Below are 22,957 nucleotides of genomic sequence, written 5' to 3' on the forward strand. Positions count from 1 at the left end.
CTTATCTAAAAATTTGCTTTAACTCCAATGAAACAACTGCCAGAAATAAAGAAGAAATAAAAGAGGTGAACCACCAGGTAAACAGGGCAGTGTGGGGCAGTGAGAGCACCAGGGGTGGAACACAGCACGGTCTGCTTCTTCTCCAAGGGACAAAAGAATCCTCTTTGCTTATCAGGAAAACAAATGAGGAAGAGGAGAACAGATTAGACATTGTGAAACATGAGAAAATCCTTCACAAAAAGAGTGACAGCAAAGTTGTGACATGTCACAAAGAAAAAGCATTTCTTAGGACTACTGTGTGGTAAGCAAAGGGAAGGGAAGGGAAAGGAATTGTTATCTGACATGTAGGATAAGAAAGGTTTATAAGACTGCACGTGCAGTCCTGCCCTCACTGCCACCATGGCTCAGAGGGGACTTCCTGGCCAGGGCTGGGCCAGGGCCAAGGACCTGCTTCAGTCCACATGCCTTGGGACACTCAAAAGAGTGCTCCACTGCCACCAGAGTGAGGGCAGAGGGGGACAGCAGTTGAGTGAGCACAACAAAGGGCCGATCCTATCATGATGGGCTGAGCTCTGCCCACAGCCACTTCCCCAAATGAAATCTGAAATTATCTTGGTATCAGTTTCGTTGCAAAATATGGTGAAAGATTTCTGAGGGAAGGCAAGACCTCAGGCACTTCCTCCAGCAGTGTCAGTGGGAGGACGGAAGGCTCACAGGGCAGATGCTTTGGAACAGGCAGGTTGGGCAGCTCCCAGCAATGCCCCTGCCCTGTGCCTGAGGACGGCATGGAGCTGAGAATCCTCCTGCTGCTGCTCCACTGTCCAGGTAAGAGGAGGGCTGGGCGTGCCTGGGGCTTCCCACTGGACTCCCTTCCCTTGCCTGCAGTGCTGAGAAGGGCAGGACAATGCAGGGGCAGCAGCCCCAGCTCTCACCACTCCACACCAGGCTCCTCAATGCTCCCAGCAGAGGCCATTCAGAGTGGGTGCAGAGCTGCAGCCTCACCAGACCCCACACTTGCAGGTCTCCCTGCCCAAACACCTGAAGCTGAGATGAGCCAACAGGAAGGAAGCACGTTCTCCATCCAGTGTCCTTACACAACACAGCCTGACAACGAGCAGCAGAAAGCTTGGTGCCGCATGAGAAACGCACAATGTGAGCTTGTAGCGTGGAGATTCGCCTCAACAGAGTACATATATACAGACAGAGCCGGGCAGGGCCACGTTACAATACAGGATGACAACAGCATCGTGTCCGTCACTATGTCTGACCTCCAGGTAGAGGACTCAGGCATATATTCCTGTACGTATAGCAGCAGCTATATTCCACTAAAGACCATCTCGCTGAATGTGTACAAGGGTGAGTACTATTTTTTTCCCCACACAAACTTACATCCTCTCTGAGGACAACACTGCTGCTGCCTTGCTCCATCCTCCTGCCTTCCCTCAACCCCCTCATCCCCCAGCCTCCCACTGCCTGCCCCGCTCACAGAGCATGCTGTGAAGGCACCCAGCTCCCCTCTGTGCAGCCCAAAGCCCCCTGCCCTGGCTGATGGCTGGTCCCAGCCCAGGTGCCACCTTGGGCCAGGAGCAGCATGCCCTCAAGCCCACCACTCACGCTCAGCCACCCGTGTGCTCTTTGCAGAGTTACACAAGTGGGAGTTGGACAGTCTCTCCGTGCAGTGCCCGTACAGGGCCCTGGGCTACAGCTGGGGAATAAAAGCCTGGTGCCGACAGCAAGGTCAGGCTGAGTGTTCACTAGTAGTGAGCACAAGTTACTCTTCTGCACGGGGCAGCAGTGGAACCCAGAACAAAAGAAGCTCAATCCAGGATGATGCCCAGACAGGGACTGTCACCATCACCATGAACAAGCTGCAGGCACTGGACTCTGGTGTGTACTGGTGTGCACTCTACAATCCCTATCAGCGCTCTGCATTCACCCGGATAATGGAGGTCAGGCTCTCTGTGGACAAGGGTGAGTACCTGCTGCCAGATGTTGGCCTCACCTCCCTGGTTCAGCCTCCCTTCTCCCCTGTGCCCCACCAACAAGGAGCCCAGCGCTGTCCATGCATAGCACCTACCCATGTCTCTCTGTGTGTCCATCTGTTTGCTGGACACAGTGGTGTCAGCCCAGGAGCAGTGGGGGTCCAGAGCCCCAGCCTTTCATGCTGCACAGGAAGCTCTCAGAAGCTCCCACAAATGGAATCAGCACAATTCTTCCAGCAGGACTGTCCCAGGTGCTCCAGAAGCAGCTTTCCCTATTCCCCACACTGGTCTTCTGCTTCAGATTTCCCCCACTGCCAAACACTGTTCTTGCTCCAGTCTTGCACTCCATTCTGGTGAATCCCATACTTACATCCATATCAAAATATGTTCCTTCTAGATATTCTATCATTTTCATGTTTAATAAGTGACAATATCCAGGCACGCTAAAATGCTCCTGCCTGCTCTTTGCCTATGATCCCATGGTCCCAATGTAGAAACCCCATGGGGAGCCCGGGCAGCCTGCACAAAGCAGAGACTCATGCTTCGGAGTCACCGGATGTCCTTACAGGATGTAGCTCACAGGATTTGCAGGCTGCTGGGAAAAGCTGGGGGGCCGTTCCCCATTCCCCCGCAATAAGGGCCAGTAACATGGGGCTGTGCTGGTGGGCAGCTTCCAACACTGTGCCAAACAGTTTCATTAACACTTGAAAGGCAAACACTTCCAGCAACCACACGTACCAAATTTTAAAGCAAAGACACTTGTTTCAATAGCACAGATGCAGTCACAGTTCAAATCTCATTTCCCAATGGAACCTAACTTTCCCATTTCCAAGTGTATCAATGTAGAAGGGGATGAATTTGTGGTTTATGGCGTTCCTGAAGTCACAATCCTCCAATGGGGAAGGAAGCTCAGAGGCCCTTTGTCTGTATATATCTGGAGCAGCACTGCATCTCCTTCCCTCTAACTCACCAGACCCCACACTTGCAGGTCTCCCTGCCCAAACACCTGAAGCTGAGATGAGCCAACAGGAAGGAAGCACGTTCTCCATCCAGTGTCCTTACACAACACAGCCTGACAACGAGCAGCAGAAAGCTTGGTGCCGCGTGAGAAACGCACGATGTGAGCTTGTAGCGTGGAGATTCGCCTCAACAGAGTACATATATACAGACAGAGCGAGGCAGGGCCACGTTACAATACAGGATGACAGCAGCACCGTGTCCGTCACTATGTCTGACCTCCAGGTAGAGGACTCAGGCATATATTCCTGTACGTATAGCAGCAGCTATATTCCACTAAAGACCATCTCGCTGAATGTGTACAAGGGTGAGTACTATTTTTTTCCCCACACAAACTTACATCCTCTCTGAGGACAACACTGCTGCTGCCTTGCTCCATCCTCCTGCCTTCCCTCAACCCCCTCATCCCCCAGCCTCCCACTGCCTGCCCCGCTCACAGAGCATGCTGTGAAGGCACCCAGCTCCCCTCTGTGCAGCCCAAAGCCCCCTGCCCTGGCTGATGGCTGGTCCCAGCCCAGGTGCCACCTTGGGCCAGGAGCAGCATGCCCTCAAGCCCACCACTCACGCTCAGCCACCCGTGTGCTCTTTGCAGAGTTACACAAGTGGGAGTTGGACAGTCTCTCCGTGCAGTGCCCGTACAGGGCCCTGGGCTACAGCTGGGGAAGAAAAGCCTGGTGCCGACAGCGAGGTCAGGCTGAGTGTTCACTAGTAGTGAGCACAAGTTACTCTTCTGCACGGGGCAGCAGTGGAACCCAGAACAAAAGAAGCTCAATCCAGGATGATGCCCAGACAGGGACTGTCACCATCACCATGAACAAGCTGCAGGCACTGGACTCTGGTGTGTACTGGTGTGCACTCTACAATCCCTATCAGCGCTCTGCATTCACCCGGATAATGGAGGTCAGGCTCTCTGTGGACAAGGGTGAGTACTTGCTACCAGATGTTGGCCTCACCTCCCTGGTTCAGCCTCCCTTCTCCCCTGTGCCCCACCAACAAGGAGCCCAGCACTGTCCATGCACAGCGTGTACCCAAATCACTCTCTGCAGGGCCAGCCCAGGGGCTCCTGGAGCCACTGAGCAGTACTAACATGTATGAAAACATGGCTGGCTGTAGATTCCAGATCCACTTCCCTACTCTCCCCTCTAGTTTCCGTGCTATCCAACTTAGCACATCTTCCAGTGGGATATATTTGGCTGTTTTTCTATGTCCAAGCCATGTACGATTTCACTTTCTCACAACTTGTTATAGAACAGCAGCAGAAACCCAACCTCAACCACACGAGTGTACTGTGTTGCTTCTCTCATATTTTAGAAAAGCTTCAGTCTCATTCAGAGGTGTTCCTATCCCTCATGCTCACTATGATACTTCTGTTCCTGTACAGCAATTCATCCCTTTGGCTTTCAAGGGCTATTGAGACCTTCACATTTGTTTGCAACACAGATTTGGACCCATATTTCACAAATCTCTTTCAGCATTATCTTAATAAGTGATAATATTTAGGCACTTCATTCTGGCAAACCAGCAACATGCTGTGCTCTGTCAGGAATTTGGCAGAGCATCGCAGCAGGGATGGCCAGAGGGGATGGCTCAGCATTTCTAACTGCACTTACAGTACTTCTGACACATTCTGGGTTTGGCATGGAAAGCAGGACTCCTATTAAGCTCCTTTCCTTTCCCTTCTACCTTTTTATCCCTACATTGCTTCGCGTGCTCCCAGCAGGTCCTGATGACACAGGTTACATCCTGGGCACTTTGTCTGTGCTGATGCAGATGCGTGGACTTATATATGTGGTAGCAATGGCAGGGAAGTTTAGATGGTAGTGGCAAAACAGCTCAGTAATTATTCTCCTATTCATGTTTGTGATTGTAGTACCAGCTGCAACAACTTTGTCTACTGCAACAACTTTGTCAGTTACTACAGGCACAAGTGAAACAAACTCTTCTGGCAATAGCACACAACCATGGTAAGGCCTAAAGAAACTTAGTGAGTTTGTGCACAGAGAAGTGCTATTGATGTCCTGTCCATGTCTGTCTCCTTGGGGTATGCAGGGTACTAATGAATAGTTAACAGTAAAACATTCTTTAGCTGCTATTTCTTCCTTCTGTTTACCAGTTTTAATGTATAGGATTTTCTTCCTCTTTGGACTTCCTGCCATGAGCAACACTTAAGAGTACAGTATCAACTCCCAGTGTGCCATGCGCAAGAAAACTCAGGAGGAAGAAGCAGTACCTGCTTCTGAGAGCTGGAACTGTGCTCTGAACTTCGAATAGTGTTTTAAAAGCATGGAGACTAGAATCATAGAATGGCTTAGGTTGGAAAGGACCTTAAGGATCACCTAGATCCAACCCCCTGCCATGGGTTGGGTCCCCCCCCACCAGATCAGGCCCTCACCCAGCCTGGCCTTGGGCACCTCCAGTGATGGGACATCTACTCTGGGCAGCAGTGTGAGGGCATCACCACCTTCTGAGTAAAGAATTTCCTCGTAACATATAGCTAAATCTCCCCTCTTTTAGTTTAAAGCCATTCCTCCTTGTCCTATCACTATCAGACTGTAGGAAAAGTCAGTCTCCTTCCCATTTAATAAACTTCCTTCAAGAACCAGAAGGCCACAACAAAGTCTCCAGGGAAATTTCTCTTCTCCCAGCTATATATCCCCTGCTCCTACAGCTTCTCTTCGTAAGAGATATGCTCCAGCCCTCTGATCGTCTCTGTGGCTCCCCTATGGACCCACCCCAACAGCTCCACATCTTGTGGTGGAGCCTCCCAAGGGCAGAGCAGAGGGGGACAGTCCCATCTCTCTCCCTTCTGCCACCCCTGTTGATGCAGCTCAGGAGCAGTTGGCTTTCCAGGCTGAAAGCACACACTACTGGCTCACTTACAGCTTTTTGTCAACCAGAACCACAAGTCCTTCTCCACATGGCTGCTCTCAGTGTGTCCTTCTCTTAGCCTGCAGACAGAAAACCTCAGCAAGCACAGCCAGTTACAGCAATCAAGACATCATTGCTCCATAAGAATTGAACCCTCCTTCCAAGTGTATTAAAGCTATTCCTGCCCCTTTCTTGGTCACTGTTTTGAAATGGGCTCTGCTAGCTATCTAACACTGGTAACTTCTTTGCTCTCCCTGCAAAGGAACACCATTATAATCTCTGTGGTTCTGTGTATCCTGTTCATCCTGGCACTGGCCATCATGATAACACTGTGTATCAGGCAGCGTAAGAAGGTGAAGACAGGAGGTATGTGGAAATTGGTGATTTCTATTCTGTGATTCTGGATGGGGCCTTCTCTAGCCATCAGTTTACCACTGCAAGCAAAATGATTCCCAATTCTCAGTGCTCTGATAACACAGGTGAATAAGCCTCAAAGGCAGGCTCCTTGCGGTGATTTCTTCTCCCATTAAATCAAATCCAAGTTCCCTAAGACTCTACACAAAACACCTAAGGGAAGTAAACTGGGAGAAACACATTCACCTGAGTCAGAGTAGATGGGTCCCATTGGCACACCCACCACTTCAATCACTGGGCAATCCCAAAGCCCTCCCCAAAACTCCTGGAGCACAGCCAATGCTCAGGCATTGTTATGGTCTTCTCTGCTTCTAAAAACTGACTCTGGCTCTTTCCAAAGGTAACAGACAAGCAGAGGACGTCTATGACAAAACAGAGAGCCCAGCACAGGTAAGGAATATGAATGACTTCCATTTGGTGCCTGAATTCATTACCAATGGTCTTTAAGGAGCTGGCTGACCCACATGATGAAGACCCATTTTGGTTCTGAGCATGAGATGAAGTAGTATTTAATAGCTCCAAAGAAGGGAATATGGGGCAGTGGAAGGAAAACTCCACTGGAAAAAAATAAAACCAACCCACGGTGGAGAAAACTCTAATAATATCTGAGAAATGACTGAAAGACTAGAAAGAAAGTTAGAAGATGAAACTGTAGCCTGTCTTGAGGAGAGGATTTGAAAGAAAGGGTTTTCTGTTACTTCCTCCTTTGTCATGACCAGAGGCGACTTTTCACACAACTTCTGGAAAAATCTTGTCCCTTTGGTAACAGCTGTGCCTTGGCACTGCATGACGCTGACTACTGACTGCCCTTCCTTTCTGTAGCTTGAGAGCACTGAAAGAATGGGAGGAACCACGGATGACAGCAGAGACCTAAACTACATTACCCTGGACTTTAAGCCCCATCCCAGCTCTGATGAACCTCTCTACTGTAATGTTGAATTGAGTCAGACTCCCAGGAAACCTGAGGATGAAGACGTGGAATACGCTGCCATCGCATGCAAGCAGTTACCAGCAAATGACAAAGGATGAAACAGAATCCTAAAACAATCCAGACATGGGAGGACTGCAACAGGAAGTGGGAATGGAGAATAGAAAATTTGCGTGTGGACACTGGGAAAAGAATTAAGGTTTTGCTGCCACACGTACATTGCCTATGCATTTTAAGACCTCTCTCCTATTAGAATTTTGTTACAAGTGTGCAGATCCTCTCAGCTCAGAGAGGTCCTTGGTAACTCTCAGGATCCACTGTGTATTTGCCTTCTTGATTCTATTAAAATGCAGCCTCTCTGGGAGAGGCAGGTGTGGAGGACTCTCACCTTGCTGCCACTGGGTTCATTGGTCATGTAATAGGTGGGGGATGAGCACTGGGTTACAGGAGTAAGCAGAACCAGCATCTGCCTGAAGGCAGGTAGCTTGAGCACACTGCAACAAGCTGAAACAGTGCATTGCAAGTTGTGCAAACTGAGGGTTCTGCTGTAAGGATCTGAGCACCAGAAGGTCTTCTAACCACAAAACAGCAGTGGAGCACATCCACAGTGCATACAGTTTAATCAGTTTACTTAAGTAAGAAATAAGATGGAAAGAGGCTTTCAAACTAAAGCAAAATGTTCACCTGTCGATTGAGGAAAAGGCCATGTGTGCTGGATTTGGGTGTAGGAGGGAATGAAGGTGAAGTCACTGCTGAGTGTAAGCACAGATGAACCTCAACAGAGTGCAGTGTCCTACACCCTTCAAAGACCTTCTAATCAGAGGCTCTCATTCTGTTCAAAAACTTCTGGCTGGCTTGTTGTCTTACACCTGCTCCTCAAGAACACACAAGCTGGCTTGTGAACCAAAGTAGTGTGGAACAGAGACAAGCAGAGACAACAAAAAATGAGTGCTTGTGGAGAAAAGAAGGGAGAATGTGATACTGTACCCAAGGAATGGATAGGGCACTGGGGTGTTTCTGAACAGAATTTGCCATCTGCCAACCACATTCAGTGAGCTCTGAGCCAGACATGAGGAAGGTTTATACAGACAGCAGCACAGAGCAAAAAACTGACAGAAGAAACTGACAGCAAGAAATTGTCAATCCTGCCTGTGGTAGGTAGGGTGGAATTAGATGACCCCTAATGTCCCCTCCAACCCAACCTGCTCTATGACTCTATGACAGGCTTAACAAAGTTGCAGGAAGTATTGCAAAGACAACAGAGGAAGAAGAATGAGGCCAAGAGGGCTGTTTTCAACATCAGGTAACACAACAGAAAGAAAATGCTGGTAATTTAAGAGTGGATTATTTACAGCTACAAATGTCCGAACCCCTGGTGCAGCTCTGATGCAGGCTGGCATCTTCTAAGAGTTGCCAAAGGAACGCTGGACTGGCAGGGACCTGACCAGCCCCCTGCTATCCTGAATAGCTTCACCATAAACTACCAAATGTCCTCCCAATGCACTTGCTCTGCAGTCTCCAATTAGACACCTCTGAATGAACCATCTAACCAGACTGAGATATAGCTGCGTGTCTCCACAGCACTGCGCTGTGCTTGCTGTACTTCTCAGCCTACTCATCCTGGCACCAAACAAAAGCCCTGGCACTTTCTCAGCTGCACCAAGCTCTGCAGACAGGTGGCAGATTAAAGGGGTCTGGGCCACCTGTTATTCACAGGCCTGTCACATCCAGCTTTCTGAGAGGCCTCTCTCGCCACTGCTGCAGCAGAGATGCTGATATGTTCTTTGAGACTGTCAGAGTTGACACATTAAACTTGAAACTAAAGGAAGAAAAAGCAAATGCATCTGGAAAAGGATCACTCAGCCTATGACTCCCCTATTTGCTATTTGTACAGACAGTAACACTGGGTCAAACAGTGTAAGACTAATGGTAGAATATAATAAAATGGAAGAAATACATTTTCAGGATCTTAGTTGCTTCCCATGAAAGAGAATCCAGACTTGAGCTTATTGGAGCAAGAAATAACAAAAATGGAAGTTAGTTAAGCCCTCAGAGAATTTTTAGGTACCATTTTCTTAAACACTAATTAAAGAAAACAAGACATTTATTAACAGATAGATCTGCAGGTTTATCTGCCTGTTTCTGAAAGATAAGCAAGGTTTTATCAGCATTTGCATGGAAGATCTCCAAGTAAACGAATCCAACAAAGAAAGAAGGGCAGCCCATCGGTTTGCTAACACTACTGGAGGCCATCACATGATGCTCTCTTTCAGGCTGTCTAGACTAAATTGTGGCTGTGAGTGGGCAAAGCTGATGCCTGAATTTTCAGCCAGTGAGAGAAATGTGAGTCCCTGGTGAATTGCTCAACATGCAGGACAAAAGAGATGCCAAGTTCCTGTGCTCATTCCTTCCGGCAGAGCTAAGAGGAGAGAAAAGCAAGCTGCTCTTGGGCAACAGTCCTTTTTGCTTCTGTCTGGACTCCTCTCTTGCTCCTTTGCTGGACAGACATGGAGAAACTCATGCACCTCATCTTGGTCTTTGTGTCAGGTAAGAAAGCAAACATGGCCTTGGGTCATGGTAACAGGTAGGGTAAAGGAATGATGCAAGAACTTAGTCTCTATCTTAAGAGTAATCATCTCTATGAGATTAACGGTAACAACAACAACACTGCATATGCCTTGAGCTGCAGCATATCTTTCTGGATGCAAAGGTATCTTCATTGCAGCATGCAGCTCTTTGGAAAAAACAATACAAATGTACTATAGTTAGTCTTACTACCTGTCTGTACACTGCATGGTGCAACACAGAACAAGCAAAGGGAATCTGGAGCTTTGCAAGGCGTTCTGCACCCTGCTCTTCCTTCCTTGTATTTCAGGGATGTCAGACTCCTTCCAAGTTTGCTCTATACTCCAGATTTAACAAAGGGACTGTAAGAAAGCAGGGGACTTGCTCTTTAGCAAGATCTGTGATAGGACAAGGGGAAATGGTTTTGAATTGAAAAAGGTGAGATTTGGGATTGCATATAAGAAAAATGTTTCTTATGATGAGGGCAGTGATGCATTGGCACAGGCAGTAGTGCCTCATTCCTGGAGAACCCCATGGGCAGGAAATGGGTCTGTGAGCACTGATGGAGCTGTGGGTGTCCCTGTGCACTGCAGGGCAGTTGGACTAGATGACTTTTAAAGGTCCCTCCCAACTGAAATGATTCTATGACCCAAATGCTCAGCTTTCCCCACAGGGATCCTTTTGAGTCAGAAGAGGAAACATTGTCTACAAAAGTCTTGTGCGCCTTCTCAGAGTGAAACTGCAGAATTCTATTTGCTTGCATTCGTAGGAGGTCGAATGTAAATTGCAGTAGCTATGGCTCAACAGGAGGAAAATAAAACTCAGTGAAGGAGAGACACCTTTTAGGCATCACAAAGAAATACATAAGCTAGGGAGCACATCTCTATAGAGTAACACTCCCAGTCTTGGACTATTTTCAGCTTGGAGAGCAATGGGAAACAAGGCACAGGATCCAGCTGGTGTTCTGAGCTGATAGCATCCTCCTTCCAGCCAAATTCTGGAGATGACAGATTTCTGGAACACTGCACATGAAGGTACATACGCAGGCATTGGGAGCACAGAATCTCAACTTAAACTGAAGTCTGAATTTGGAAAAAAGTCCACTATGCTTTTTTTTTGGTAGCAAAAAAGAGAGGAAGAACACAAACAGTAAATGACCTGTCAGCAGAAACAGTGGAAAAGATAATGACACAAAGTTTTCCACTGGGGCATCAGCAAACCTTTAAATGTCACGACTAGCAGGGCACTGCTTTTTTTTTCACTGGTCCATAAAAGCAAAACCCAGGGCTGCTCCAGGAACTGAAGACTAGCTGAACTGGGGAGAAGGGTCCATAGGAGAGATAAGAGAGGGAGTTAGAACGTTTAGTTGGCTCCCCCTGGACTGGATGTGCAGGGAGGTAAAGCCTTCTCGGGAACCACTGAGCGGAACAAAACATCAGGATGAAGGTGTGTAGGTGTTGGATGACTGGAGAGCACAGATCCATTTTTATGTCTTCCTCTAGGAAAGCCTGAAAGACCTTAAGCTTTTTTTTCTTTTTCTTTCAGCTTACAAAGCACTTAGAATGTTTAAAATTATTTTAAGATCTTTTATGATAAGGCTCTGCCAACACAAAGACCTCACAACAACCCATTTTTTAATTCACTTCTGTTTTCGTGTTATTTATCCTGCCACAGAATCTACATAGATTTCCAGAAATATCACACTGTACTTCTCTTTCTAAGTATTAATAGACTTTCCCTTCTGCCTTTGTCCACTATAAGGAGGAAATGGAAATTAGAAATAAGGAACTAGAACAACAACAAAAAATAAATAAATAAAATAAAATAAAATAAAAGCAGTTGCAGACCACTTATCAACAGGATTAAAATAAATAGGTTATTAAAAAGATAGGATGAAACAATCTGCAAAGACTCTGGAATCAGAAGTCAGGAATGTGAGTGAGAACCTGCTAAACAGCCAGCTGGTCACTTGTCTGCAGTCACTTTGATTTCAGCACCTGCCAATGCCGTTTTGCTTTCCTTTGGCTGAGTAAAGGGCCCTGAAATGTGACAAACTTCACAGGCATTTACTGCTCAGGACCTTTTTCAGAGCAGAGCTAAATGTGCACCTCGGAACATAAGTGGAAGGGTTGAGCTCAGGGCTAAAGCCTGAAGCAAGCTGCCTTGCTGCAGCTGTTTGCAAGTAGGCAGGCTGCATGCTTCACAGAAGGGGTGTTACAGCAAGAAACTAATGAAGAGTTGCTGAGAAACAACTGGTTATTACTGGGACAAGATGTGTTTTGATGACCTGCCTTGTAAAAACACCTTGTAAAAAGCCAAGCCAGTTTACCTAGTGTCACTGCTTGAATGTCCAATTTTGTGCCCCTCAAGATCAGTGGAAAATGCAAGTTCCTATTTAAATCCCCTGGTCATGCTGACAAACTGTCTTCCCTTCCTGGGCAGGAGCCTAATGACCACAGCAAGTGTGACACCACTGAGCTCCAGACTGCAACCCAGAGCAGTCACTGCAGGGCCAGAAGGGGGAAGCTGAGGACCAAATTTGCTGAGCTTCAGAAAATCTGCAAATCTCCACAGGAAGGGCTGCCTGGAAGAGCCAATGACACACCAGTCAAAAGGATTACTACAGACTTATTTCAAGGAAGTCTGAAGAAGACTAAATCAGAGTACACTGTATTTTTCTTAAGTGGGCTCTGATTCAGTCAGGTGAGCCAGCCTTGTAGTTGGCAGTAGTCAGAGGTATAGAAAATGACATTTGTTCAGCACAAGCATAGCAGTAAGGGATAGATATGAAAGTTGTGGCTCACCACTTTCTCCTCCTCCCCTAGCATCTTGTGCTGCAGAGAACATCACTCTGGTGTACGGAACAGAGGGGGGGACCATATCTGTGAACTGCACCTATAACCCCCGGCAGCAGCGGTGGAGAGAAAAGAGCTGGTGCAAGCAGATCGATGAGAGCAAGTGCCAGCACGTAGTGAGTGCCCGCCGCTTCTGGCTGCCATTCCTGAAGAACAGGAATGGCACCACTTCCATCAGCGACAACATCCAAGATGGGGTCCTGACCGTGACCATGAGGAGACTCAAGAAGCAGGACGCCGGGTTGTACCAGTGCAAAACTGACTACCTGGGGGAAACAAACACCTTACGGAAGGTACAAGTGGATGTGCTGACAGGTAGGTCCTGGGGCTCTGAGTTTCATGAGTTCCAACTTAAATTGCACACTCCTGCAGATGCCAAGGCCTCACTTTGGTAAGTAGGCCTTATTTTGGTAAACACAGACCCAGCAGGTCAAGGGAGGTGATCCTCCCCCTCTGCTCTGCCCTGGTGAGGCCTCACCCAGAGTACTGTGTCCAGTTCAGGGTTCCCCGGTACAAAACAGACAGGGATCTGCTGGAAGGAGTCCAACAGGGGGCTACAAAGATGATAAAGGGCATGGGACACCTCCATTATGAGGAAAGGCTGAGAGACCTGGGGATGTTCAGCCTTGAAAAAAGAAGACTCAGAGGGGATCTGATCCACATCTATCAATATCTGAGGAGCGGGAGGCAAAGGGAGGAGGCCGGACTCTTCTCAGCAGTGTGTGGTGATAGGACGAGGGGAAGTAGCCACAAACTGAAGCATAGGAAGTTCTGCACAAATGTGTGTGGGATCTTCCCACTGCAGTAATGGAGCACTGGAGCTGCACAGACAGGTGGTGGAGTCTCCTCTGGAAACGTCCCAGTCCCACCTGGACGCCGAGCTGTGCAACCTGGGCTGGGAGTTGCTCTGGAAGGGGACTGGACTCAGTGATCTCTGGAGGTCCCTTCCAACCCCTACAGTTCTGTGACGCTGTGATGTACTTTTGTCTGTCTCTAAGGAAGTCCCAAGCCTGTTTTTACTTCCCATTTTACAGCAACAGGAACTCACTGCTACAGGACATCCAACACATGCCATTTGTCACCACCCAGACTAATCTCCCAGCGCGCAGCCCAGTGCCCAGCCTCGCTTTGGTTATCTGTGCCTATGTGGGGCACCGGTTTTGTGACACCACTGAATATCACATAGAAATATTTGCAGACTAAACTGTTCTGTTTCTGTCATCAGCTGTCCTGGAGACCCAAATCCCAGAGGAGCCCAGTGCTGTGCAGAGCATCTCCAGGTAAACCATAATACTCTTTCTTCTAAGATTAAACTAGATTAGCACCTATGATCCCATCTGAAGCTGAAGAGAATACCACCACAGGCATATTCTCTGCCCCTTCCTAATGCATGACAACTCTTGAAGCTACTGCATGGTTTCTAAACAGAAAGCAGTGCTTCAGGGCCACGCAAACCAAATCCTGCAGTTCATAACTTATCCATACATGAAATCTTGCAGTTAAAACCTATTACAGTTGTTCTAACCTTGCAGGCTCTGTTGTGCCCAGACAGGCAGTACCACTCACAAGAGTTGTTACCACCTTTGCACTTTTATCCTAACAAAATACAAGAGTTTATTTAAAGGTTGAATCACCCCGCTCCTCACTAAGCCTCATTTTGTGGTGTTTATGGTTCCCTACAGCATCCCTCCTGAAGCTGATTTCACGGTCCTCTACATCATTGCTGGATTACTGGCTACTAAGTTTCTGGTGGCTGTGCTGATCTTTATCATGAGCAACAGCAGGATAAACAGAAAGACAGAGCAGAACAAACTAAGCTTGAATGAACAGCAGGTCCTCCGTTTCCCTGGTGACCTAGTGGAGCATGCACATGGTGGAATCAGCCTCTCATGGGAGAACACTGCTTAGAGCTGAACCAAAGAGAATCGACAGGAAAATGAACATCAAGCTTTTTCTAGCCAAGCTTTGCCACTTGCTGTAAGAAAGAAAAGCATCACCTACTAAATACAGGTACTGACAAACCTATCACTCTGGAGAGGGAATGCCACCATCTACCACCTTCTCTCATTGCAGCTGAGCAGCTTTCTCCAACACAACCAAACTGAAATGATGCTGCCAGTAACACCTGAAACTGACAGGAGGGGGTTAGACTGAGGGCTGGGAGGAGGGGAGGGAGACTGAATCTTTTCATCAAGAGATCCAACACAAACCTACCCATGTGGCAGAGATGCTTCCCCAAGACACAGCAAAGCACAGATAACATCTTGCTCTAAGTAAAACCACAGATACACCAATGAACATAAACAAGAATTCAGGTTAACATGTCTCAACCACTTTGTGTTTCTGTGCACTCACAAACACATACACCCAGTGTAAAAATGGTAAGACATCACTTCATCTCAAAACTCCAAGGAAGTTTTGATTTGTCCAAGAGCAGTGCTGAACAGCTCATAGCTTTTTTTCAGAACGTCCTACACATTCTACAGTACCCATGAATGCTTCTCCCAAAAATATGAAGTGGAAGGAAGTGGTTCTACTGTTCGCTAGTATTGCTGTCTAAAAGCCAGCTTTGTAACTAAGACTCCTGTGTTAGACAAAGACTGATGTTTTTGCCATCTTATGGCAATGCAGTGCTCTGCTGTCACCTCCAGTCGCTGCCAGTAACTGCACCATGCTACCACACAGTGTTATTCCAAGTGCTTATCCCCTGCATCACTCTGTAGGATGAGTTCTATCAGCATTGTGCCATCTCAGAGCACTGCTGGTGACAGATTTTTTTCCAAGATCCCAAAGATTTCCTTCCACTGAGTGGATCCACAGTGGACAGTCAGTGTGGAAAGGAATACAGAACTGCAGAACATAACAAGAGGATGTGAAATTTGCATACAACTCTGAGCCTGTTTCCTCATTATTCAATCATTCCATGAACAAATAAATGATCTGACTCTCTGTACTTCTACCTGCACTTCTTTTACCTTCTCACTGCTCATCGTTCCCCAAAATGAAGCTGCCAAGAAGAACCCAAACCCAGTGCCATCCATACTTCTTCCTACATTGCCTACAAAGCTAAATAAAATCCAACGGGTTATCTTAGTGTGGATTCATGATAAAGGGCTGAAGTACACCAACTCACCATACATCACCGAGTTGTGTTTTACAGTGCTCCAAGCTGGCCGAGCAGGTGGGTCCAGCCAGCTCCATTTAGCACCTTGTAGTAACAGTAGCTTAGATTCCAAATCCAAACCAGGCTATGCACAGCTGTGCTCTAAACTGATTTCCTCTAGTTTTGGTATTCCCACATGACTCTGGAGTGCCTAGCATTGGCATGAGCTATAAAGCAAGGGAATTGTAGCACTAACCAGGAGGTTTGTCCTATGCACTGGCATCTCATGCAGTGCTACTCACTGCCTCTGTGACGTTGGGCACTTCTGAACCAGAATGTGGAAGTTGCACATAAGTACAAATCTGCAGGAAGGATTACCATATCCTACTGAAAGCTGCATCGTCAAGGTGGAACCAGAGTCTGAAAATGCCTATTTCTTTTCCAGCCCCACAGCCTGTTTGCTAAATATAGCTATGTAGACAACTAGATATTTAAAGCAAAAAAGCAGCCAGTAAACATGAAGCAGTCTTCCCACCCAATAAGACAGCTTGTGGTTAAGAGATGTTCTTAGCAACTCCAAACTGCCAACATCACTGTAGGCAGCAAACAACTGTAAATGACAAAGCAAGTTTAGCTTCCTCTTCATCAGAGAATTCCTCAGTGGTAACGAAGCCCTGCGATACATTTTCTTCTCTATGCTGTAAACCACTTTCTACTGCAGGATGGGCAGTTTTCCAGCCCTGCTACTCCTGCTGACACTACCAGGTAAGGCTCAGAGACTTTGTATCGCACCAAGGAGCAGGGTGCTCTTAAGTGCTGCAGTACACACTGCATGCTCTTATTTGCTTGAACACTTTTTATTCAGGCCATCTATGGCCAGGCTCAGAATAGGACTGCCAGATGTCAACAAGAGGAGATGTTCAGCCTGAAATTTGTTTATTTTATTTACATAAGCTTAGGTTACCGCAGCGTTCTCGGTCTGAAACCACCTAACATATGGGGAGGGAAATCTGTGTTTGTTATTTTCTCCTGAAACATGATGGATGAGGTATTGTGAGCACTGTGAGACAGGCTAGCTGCTGTTTGCTTTCCTACTGCCAATAAATACTGAGTCCACAGAGAGGAACAATATGAATAACAATGGGAAAAGGGTAGCAGCACCAAGGCTGGGCATAGATGTTTTCTTATGCAAACCTGCAGAGACAGATAACTCTTCTCACAGTCCCAGAGTTACCAGTGATATAATGCAAGAAAAAGTGGCACCTGAAGCTGTAACTACTTCCAGCATCAATTTTCTTCTTCCTTTCAAAGGATCATGCATGGCAGGAGAGGACACACGAGTGTTTCTGCAAGAAGAGGGAGAGTCCTTCAGAGCTAACTGCTCATATGACATGCACAAGCATTCACATGAGAAGAAATTCTGGTGCAAGGAACGATCAGAAAAATATTGTCCAGACTTATCCCTGAATTTTCCTTTAGAAGAAAGGATTGGTCCTAACTGGGCACTGTATCGTCCAGTTGACCTGAGAGACTTCGGGGAAGGATGGTTTTCTGTAATCATGACAGCACTTCGGAAAGAGGATTCTGGCACATATCAGTGTGGGGTCTGGGTTGAAATGAAGCAAGTTTTACTGCAAAGAATACAGATGCTGATTTCACCTAAGGGTGAGCTATGAGGTCAACAGCACACCGGGTGGGAGACAGCCAAAATAAATCAAGAATGATGTGCCATTTCCTTTTTTTTTTTTTTTTTGTTTCATAGCAAAACATGGCATACCTAGACAATAGTAATTCCCCTGGAGGTTATCAAGGGCAGGATAAACTACATTATATAGCTCAATATAAAACTGCAATATGTATCTGTACATACCTAGAGGCAGAAATGGCCAATAAATGATTTTTTTCCATGTGAAATGAAGAAGTTCCAAAGGGAAAGAAAGCATTATTTTAAAAATCACCATCAAAAACCATAAATACAATTTCATGGGATTGTACTAATCAAAACCAAATGGGTTTGGGATGGAAATATTTCAGACAAGCTGATGAAAACTAAAAGAATACAACTTTCTCTTGCACAAAAATTTCTGTTTTGTTCCAAGTGTTTTCCAGTCACAGAATCCCTTCAAGCAGAAAGGCTTTGATAACTCAAGTAGAAGACACATGAGAGGGAGCAACATCCTTTTAAACTTGAAGACAGATATTAGGTATAGGTAATATGCTGAGATGGCTCCTTGTCACAGCACCTGGGCAACCTGACAGCAGTGACAGCTCCAGAATATGACAGAGTACCTGGTACAGGCTTCCATCGCTTCTCTCGCAGGTTCTCTGTGCCGACGTTGGCCCCTGCTCCTCTGCTGGGCAATGCACACACTGCCACGGGGATGGTTTCTTCTTGTCCTTTATCCTTCTAATGATTCACCACTCTATTTCCTTTAGAGCCTGTAGGAGTATTTGCAAAAAGAGGGAAATCTCTGTTCCTCCACTGCTCCTATTCTGTGACAGTCAACATCAGAGAACTTCAACGTTTTATTTGGTGCAAAATGGTGTCCCAAATTAGATGTCAACCTATTATCAGAGGAAACGCTGATCAAAGTATTGTTAAAGTAGGGAGGACTGAAATGATGAATGACTTCTCAAGGAAAATGATTAGAGTGTGGCTGAAAAAGCTCCAACTTAATGACTCAGGAGAGTATCATCTTGAGAGCCATTTCCAGGGGAGAAACAAACTACTGAAGAGGATCATGCTGAAAGTTTTGGGTGAGTTAATCAAAGAATTAATGACGATCTTCTAAAAGTCAGCAATTTCTTAATACTTGACAAGAAAGATTACAGGTCAGTGTTAAAGAGCTCTCTTCTGAGCCTTGAAATTTCCTGAGATGCAGATAACTCCCGGATTTCCTTTTTAAAACAGATTTTCTGATACATACTAATGGTATAAATTGCTGCCAGTTCTTGGGTGGGGGAGCAGTCTGACTTGTCTTCATTGTCTAATGACATTTTACATTTGCATCAGCAGATAAAACAGGGTCCAAGAGATCTGAACGTTCCCATGAATTCCTACCTGAGTTCACCTCTGTCTCTGTTAGTAATAAACTTTTGAATTTAACACTTCCCTTCTGCTTTTAGCCAGTGCAGAAAGCAGCAAAACAGAACACACCAAGAGGAAACTATCTGATTTTTCTGACTTGTCTGAAAAACGTGGGAGGGGAGGTAAATAATGAGATTCCTTTTTTTATGAAAAAGATGTCAAGATTTGTTTTCATTCTAGCAGCATTGAAGTGCAACTCAGTTTACATGCTGTTCTCTAAAACAGCCTGAATTTTCATGGCTTACCTGTCTTGCAGCAATAAAAAAACACCAGAGGACTATAACCTGAAGGAAAAAAAATTGGAATCACAAGATGTCTGTTCCTGCCCCACTAGCTTTTTGCTGCTGGCTCTCTGGCTGAGCCTACACCTGATGCTTTCATTTAGATACGCTGCTGATGGTATGCTGGTAATTGCTGGTAACAGGCTATGCAAACTCCCAGCTCCTTCCTGAGAAACTGGACGATCCCATGACTGGATGATTCCAGTGACTCAGCTGCATTAATAAGCTTTCTTTTGCTGATGAATAGCACAGGATGGATATCCTTGTGCAACTCTACACTTCATGGTTAACAAGCAAGCAGTATCTCTGGAGCATACTAGCATGACAGACAGTCATCAGGGACGGATCAATGTGGAAAAATCATTTACTTCTGTTTGTTTTGTTTTGTTTTTTTTCCAAGGGGAAAACTGGAATATGGATGCCATCCCCACAGATGACAGCAGAAAGGATCAGAGGTAAAATAACAAAGACACCCAGACTCTAATCATAGCGTTCTGGATGCACTGCAGGATTTGAGGGGTGCTGTGACAAACAGCTGAAATGTGTACAAACACATACACATATGCTTCTTCCTATGAAGTTTGGGCCAATGTGCTCAAGCCCTATGAAAGCTGTACAAGTTTCCTATTGGTTTCAGGAGCTCTAGGTGAGGACTCCACTGAAGATGCTCAGTTTGCCCATGTTATTCCCTTCTACCTGCTTAAAAAGGGACCACCATATAATCCATGCAATGCTACAATGACTGCACTTGTACAAGCATGCCAGCCTAAGACCAACCCACAATGATCCTGATCAAAGACAGACCACGAGAAGGGCTCCTGCATCCTGATAAGGGATGCCTTTGAACTCTTGCAGCATTGTAATTGAGTGCAGGAAGAGATTTCAAGCTCCTGAATGTGCCCCAGGCTTGTAAAGCACCAAAGAAAATACAGCTGGGATGGATCCTCCTTGGCTGTACATCAGTATGACCACAGAATCACACATGTTGAGAGACAAAAGGGTTAACAGCTGTATGCTCATTTTTTATTCTGAACCGTAATCCACTTTCAGACACATAAAACTTCCTCTCAAACTAGTCTAGTCACCTCTGATACTGTAAATTGTAATGGAGACACAACTTCCTTTTCAGGACACTCTATGCTGTCATGGTGCTGATTTTCTTGCTGGCTACAGCTGCCCTGATCACTACTGTTACACTCATCACCAGCTACATCAAGAAGAAAAGGGCAGGTAAAGCTCTCTTAATCCCCCTCTCTTTTTCCTGCCCCTGTAGCCTCGTTTCCCGGCACCCTGAAGGTAAGGATGGTTTATTCAGAGGTATCACTGTCCAGGAAGGAAACACGACTGAGTTGAGAGTGATACACAACACGTGCACTAAACTTCAGGGAAGGGAGAGTGGAAGCCGTCATTTTTTAAATGAAAAAATAGGGGTGTGGTTTTACACTCAAGAGAGATTCTGTTCCTTGTGGCAGGAAAAGAGAGAGACGATGACGGACATCCTGCTTTCAGAAAGGGAGTGCTACAGGTAAGAGATCATCTCAGATCGCTTATTCTTGGTGCTTTGCTTGATCTCTGGTATACAGCAACGCTGGCTCTGTGCTCACCACTCAAAGGGATCACAAAGCACACAGTACCACCCATCCTACAGTGATAATGTGTTGCAATCCAGTCAAGCCAGCAAACTAAAGCTGCCTGTTTCTGACTGCTCACACCTGGGTGCAAAGGAGACACTCAATAATCTGAGCAAGTCATAATCCCTGTTTTTGTTTACAGTACTCAGAAAATAAATTCAATAACCAATAGGTAATTCTGAAAGTTCACTGGCCTTGGACCTTCAGTAATAAAAAGCCTCTCACAAAAGGAAAACTGTTATTTGCGATCCTTCTAAATACTGAGTGTGTTAACTGTTGCTGAGCCCTTCTACTGAGGATTAGGATTTAGGATTAGAAAGGAGAGTTTTGTATAAAAGAATTTTCCCAAACTTTTCTAAGCACACATTTCCTTTTTCCCTGCATCCTCTCTCCCCCTCCTTTCATGACATGAGGAGAAATTGTTTGTAATTGTAACTGAACTAATTGAGACTAATATTTGGAAGCAAAAAGAAAAATGCTGCATTTCTTCTTAACTTCTCGTTCTCTGTGTTTTTACAGGAGGGAATCAGAAAAGCAAGCAGAATGCCAAATGGGGACCACAGCGAGAGTACGATATACGCTGCAATAAGGCACCAACCTCAAGCAGAACATGAAGAAGTTATGTATGTCAACGTACAGCCTTCACCAAAAGTTTTCTTCCTTCGGGAACCATCAGGGAGCTCACTTCCCTCGGTGCCTGTGGAATACGCTACTGTTATCTTCAAGGCCACAACTCCACAATCTGAAACTGACGAGTGGCAAACAGGTCCGCAGAAGGCACAAAACCTTCAGCTTATTGATGGAATGCTGCAGAACTGAGCTTAGAAACAACCCGCCTGTAACCAATTGTTGGAGATGGATGCACACGGGATTGCTGAAAGGATGAGCCACATGGATGCACAAACCTTCCCTGAAAAAGAACCAAACTTTTCTAGTAGTACAGCATCACAATCCAGCTATCATTACACAAACGCAGTGAAAGGCTGTGGTATATCTGCCTTCTGTACACGGCTCTATTTTTAAACAATGAGCAACTAAAAGCCCACATGCAGGAAACATATTGTCTCTGATAGCAGCAGATCCAGTGCCACAGTCAGCAATGGTCTGCGAGATATGGGAGCGCAGTACTTCTGTTCAGACTTCCAACTCACCCACACATCTGCATATAAAATGTTAGTTACTGCCCACTGATTAGGTCCAAAAGAGAAAAGTGGTAAAGCACCTGCTGAATATTAGCACAGACATTGTTTTATGTACTTCAGAGAGACAAGTAATGCTCTAAATGTGTTTCACTAAACCAGGGCATCCCTGAATAATATTTGTCCACATTATAAAATGTCTTCAGTCTGAACATATAGATGCAGAACTTAGACTGTAGGTATCACATTGGATTTCCTTGCCTTCCCTGCTTGTTTATTAATGCCACACCCACGCTGCAGTATAACTGTCTTGGCTCTACTACAAATTATGCTCATTTTGAGCAAACTACTGAATCCTGTTCTCATGGAGATAAGCACAAACATCCCCTAGGAATTATGGATGACTCCTAAAACAAAGCTGAGTAAGATTCTCAACTGTGAGTTTGACCCACAACTGCTGAACACGATACAAAAATGGCTTTTACTTTTTTATATTACAACTGTAACAAAAAGAACGTGAAAAGGCACAGTCATCAATTAATCGTATAACATGCAGAGAAACTGCACTTTGCCTGTGGGTTCTTTTCCACTTCTGAGGAGATGAGGGGAGAGGAGAGAGGAGAGAAAAAGAAGTTTCTCTTGCCTGGTCTCATGTGGCTACAGGACATCAGGTTGTTTGCTGTTATAGCCGAGATGGTTTTGTCTCTCTATTGCAAACTCTCTGAAAATAAAACCAGTAAAAAGCATTAAAATAAAGCTATTTGTGTGTGTGTGTGTGTGTGTGCGTATGGTTTTCCTGCTTCCTAAAGAGCTGCACTGGCTCACCCTGGAAGGAATTGACAACTGAGACTCGTGCCATTTTTGAGACAACAGGAGTGTTTGTGTGTGACCATGCCATTAAGGCCTGAAATCACATACCCAGGAAAGAAGAACTATTAACAAAACAGGCATCAATACACAAATTCTACTTCCTCTTTAACTTCTTTGATTCTCTGAAAGCAAGTAAACTTTGCATGTCCAAATTCCTCATCTAGCTGCAGTGGCACACAGAGTAGAAGACCTAGTGGCCTCAGATCTTAACAGAAT

At 45.8% G+C, this 22,957-nt stretch overlaps 3 protein-coding genes across 5 annotated transcripts; all 3 read left to right on the top strand.

Annotated features, from left to right (window-relative positions):
• The first annotated feature begins 774 nt into the window (after positions 1 to 774).
• TREM1 (triggering receptor expressed on myeloid cells 1) lies at positions 775 to 7,928 on the top strand. 3 transcript variants are annotated; one of them, XM_065740245.1, is made up of 9 exons: positions 775 to 825; positions 1,021 to 1,356; positions 1,642 to 1,971; positions 2,971 to 3,306; positions 3,592 to 3,921; positions 4,870 to 4,963; positions 6,130 to 6,233; positions 6,622 to 6,671; positions 7,104 to 7,928. In XM_065740245.1, exons 1-9 carry the CDS (start codon positions 786 to 788, stop codon positions 7,308 to 7,310), a joined length of 1,827 nt encoding a protein of 608 aa, XP_065596317.1. In that variant the 5' UTR covers positions 775 to 785; the 3' UTR covers positions 7,311 to 7,928. The 3 variants fall into 3 exon arrangements, with proteins under 3 accessions (XP_065596317.1, XP_065596316.1, XP_065596314.1); XM_065740244.1 differs by lacking the exon at positions 775 to 825 and having other exon boundaries at positions 953 to 1,356; positions 3,592 to 3,928; positions 4,895 to 4,963; positions 7,104 to 7,927; XM_065740242.1 differs by lacking the exon at positions 775 to 825 and having other exon boundaries at positions 953 to 1,356; positions 7,104 to 7,927.
• Positions 7,929 to 9,577: 1,649 nt separating this feature from the next.
• LOC136050994 (triggering receptor expressed on myeloid cells 2-like) lies at positions 9,578 to 15,606 on the top strand. Its single transcript, XM_065740189.1, is given in 5 exon segments — positions 9,578 to 9,646; positions 9,648 to 9,756; positions 12,600 to 12,944; positions 13,855 to 13,909; positions 14,312 to 15,606. Coding segments are annotated over 5 exon segments (804 nt in total). The 3' UTR covers positions 14,538 to 15,606.
• Positions 15,607 to 16,331: 725 nt separating this feature from the next.
• Positions 16,332 to 22,129, top strand: LOC136051068 (uncharacterized). The gene is made up of 8 exons (XM_065740310.1): positions 16,332 to 16,497; positions 17,044 to 17,397; positions 18,169 to 18,489; positions 18,859 to 18,942; positions 19,502 to 19,556; positions 20,231 to 20,331; positions 20,574 to 20,626; positions 21,252 to 22,129. Exons 1-8 carry the CDS (start codon positions 16,455 to 16,457, stop codon positions 21,549 to 21,551), a joined length of 1,311 nt encoding a protein of 436 aa, XP_065596382.1. The 5' UTR covers positions 16,332 to 16,454; the 3' UTR covers positions 21,552 to 22,129.
• Positions 22,130 to 22,957: the final 828 nt, after the last annotated feature.

This window comes from Cyrtonyx montezumae, unplaced genomic scaffold (genome assembly GCF_038088225.1).
Source record: "Cyrtonyx montezumae isolate F1298 unplaced genomic scaffold, pur_monq_1.0 scaffold_26, whole genome shotgun sequence".
Lineage (NCBI taxonomy): Eukaryota > Metazoa > Chordata > Aves > Galliformes > Odontophoridae > Cyrtonyx > Cyrtonyx montezumae.

Bases quoted from the DNA above. Each gene is read 5' to 3' on its own strand.
- LOC136051068 (XM_065740310.1), top strand. From the start codon at position 16,455: ATGGGCAGTTTTCCAGCCCTGCTACTCCTGCTGACACTACCAG. The intron at 18,490-18,858 runs GTGAGTTAATCA...TTCTGCTTTTAG, and splicing joins GATCATGCTGAAAGTTTTGG to CCAGTGCAGAAAGCAGCAAA. The intron at 20,332-20,573 runs GTAAAGCTCTCT...TCCTTGTGGCAG, and splicing joins CATCAAGAAGAAAAGGGCAG to GAAAAGAGAGAGACGATGAC.
- TREM1 (XM_065740242.1), top strand. From the start codon at position 954: ATGCTCCCAGCAGAGGCCATTCAGAGTGGGTGCAGAGCTGCAGCCTCA. The intron at 1,972-2,970 runs GTGAGTACCTGC...CCACACTTGCAG, and splicing joins CAGGCTCTCTGTGGACAAGG to GTCTCCCTGCCCAAACACCT. The intron at 6,234-6,621 runs GTATGTGGAAAT...CTCTTTCCAAAG, and splicing joins TAAGAAGGTGAAGACAGGAG to GTAACAGACAAGCAGAGGAC.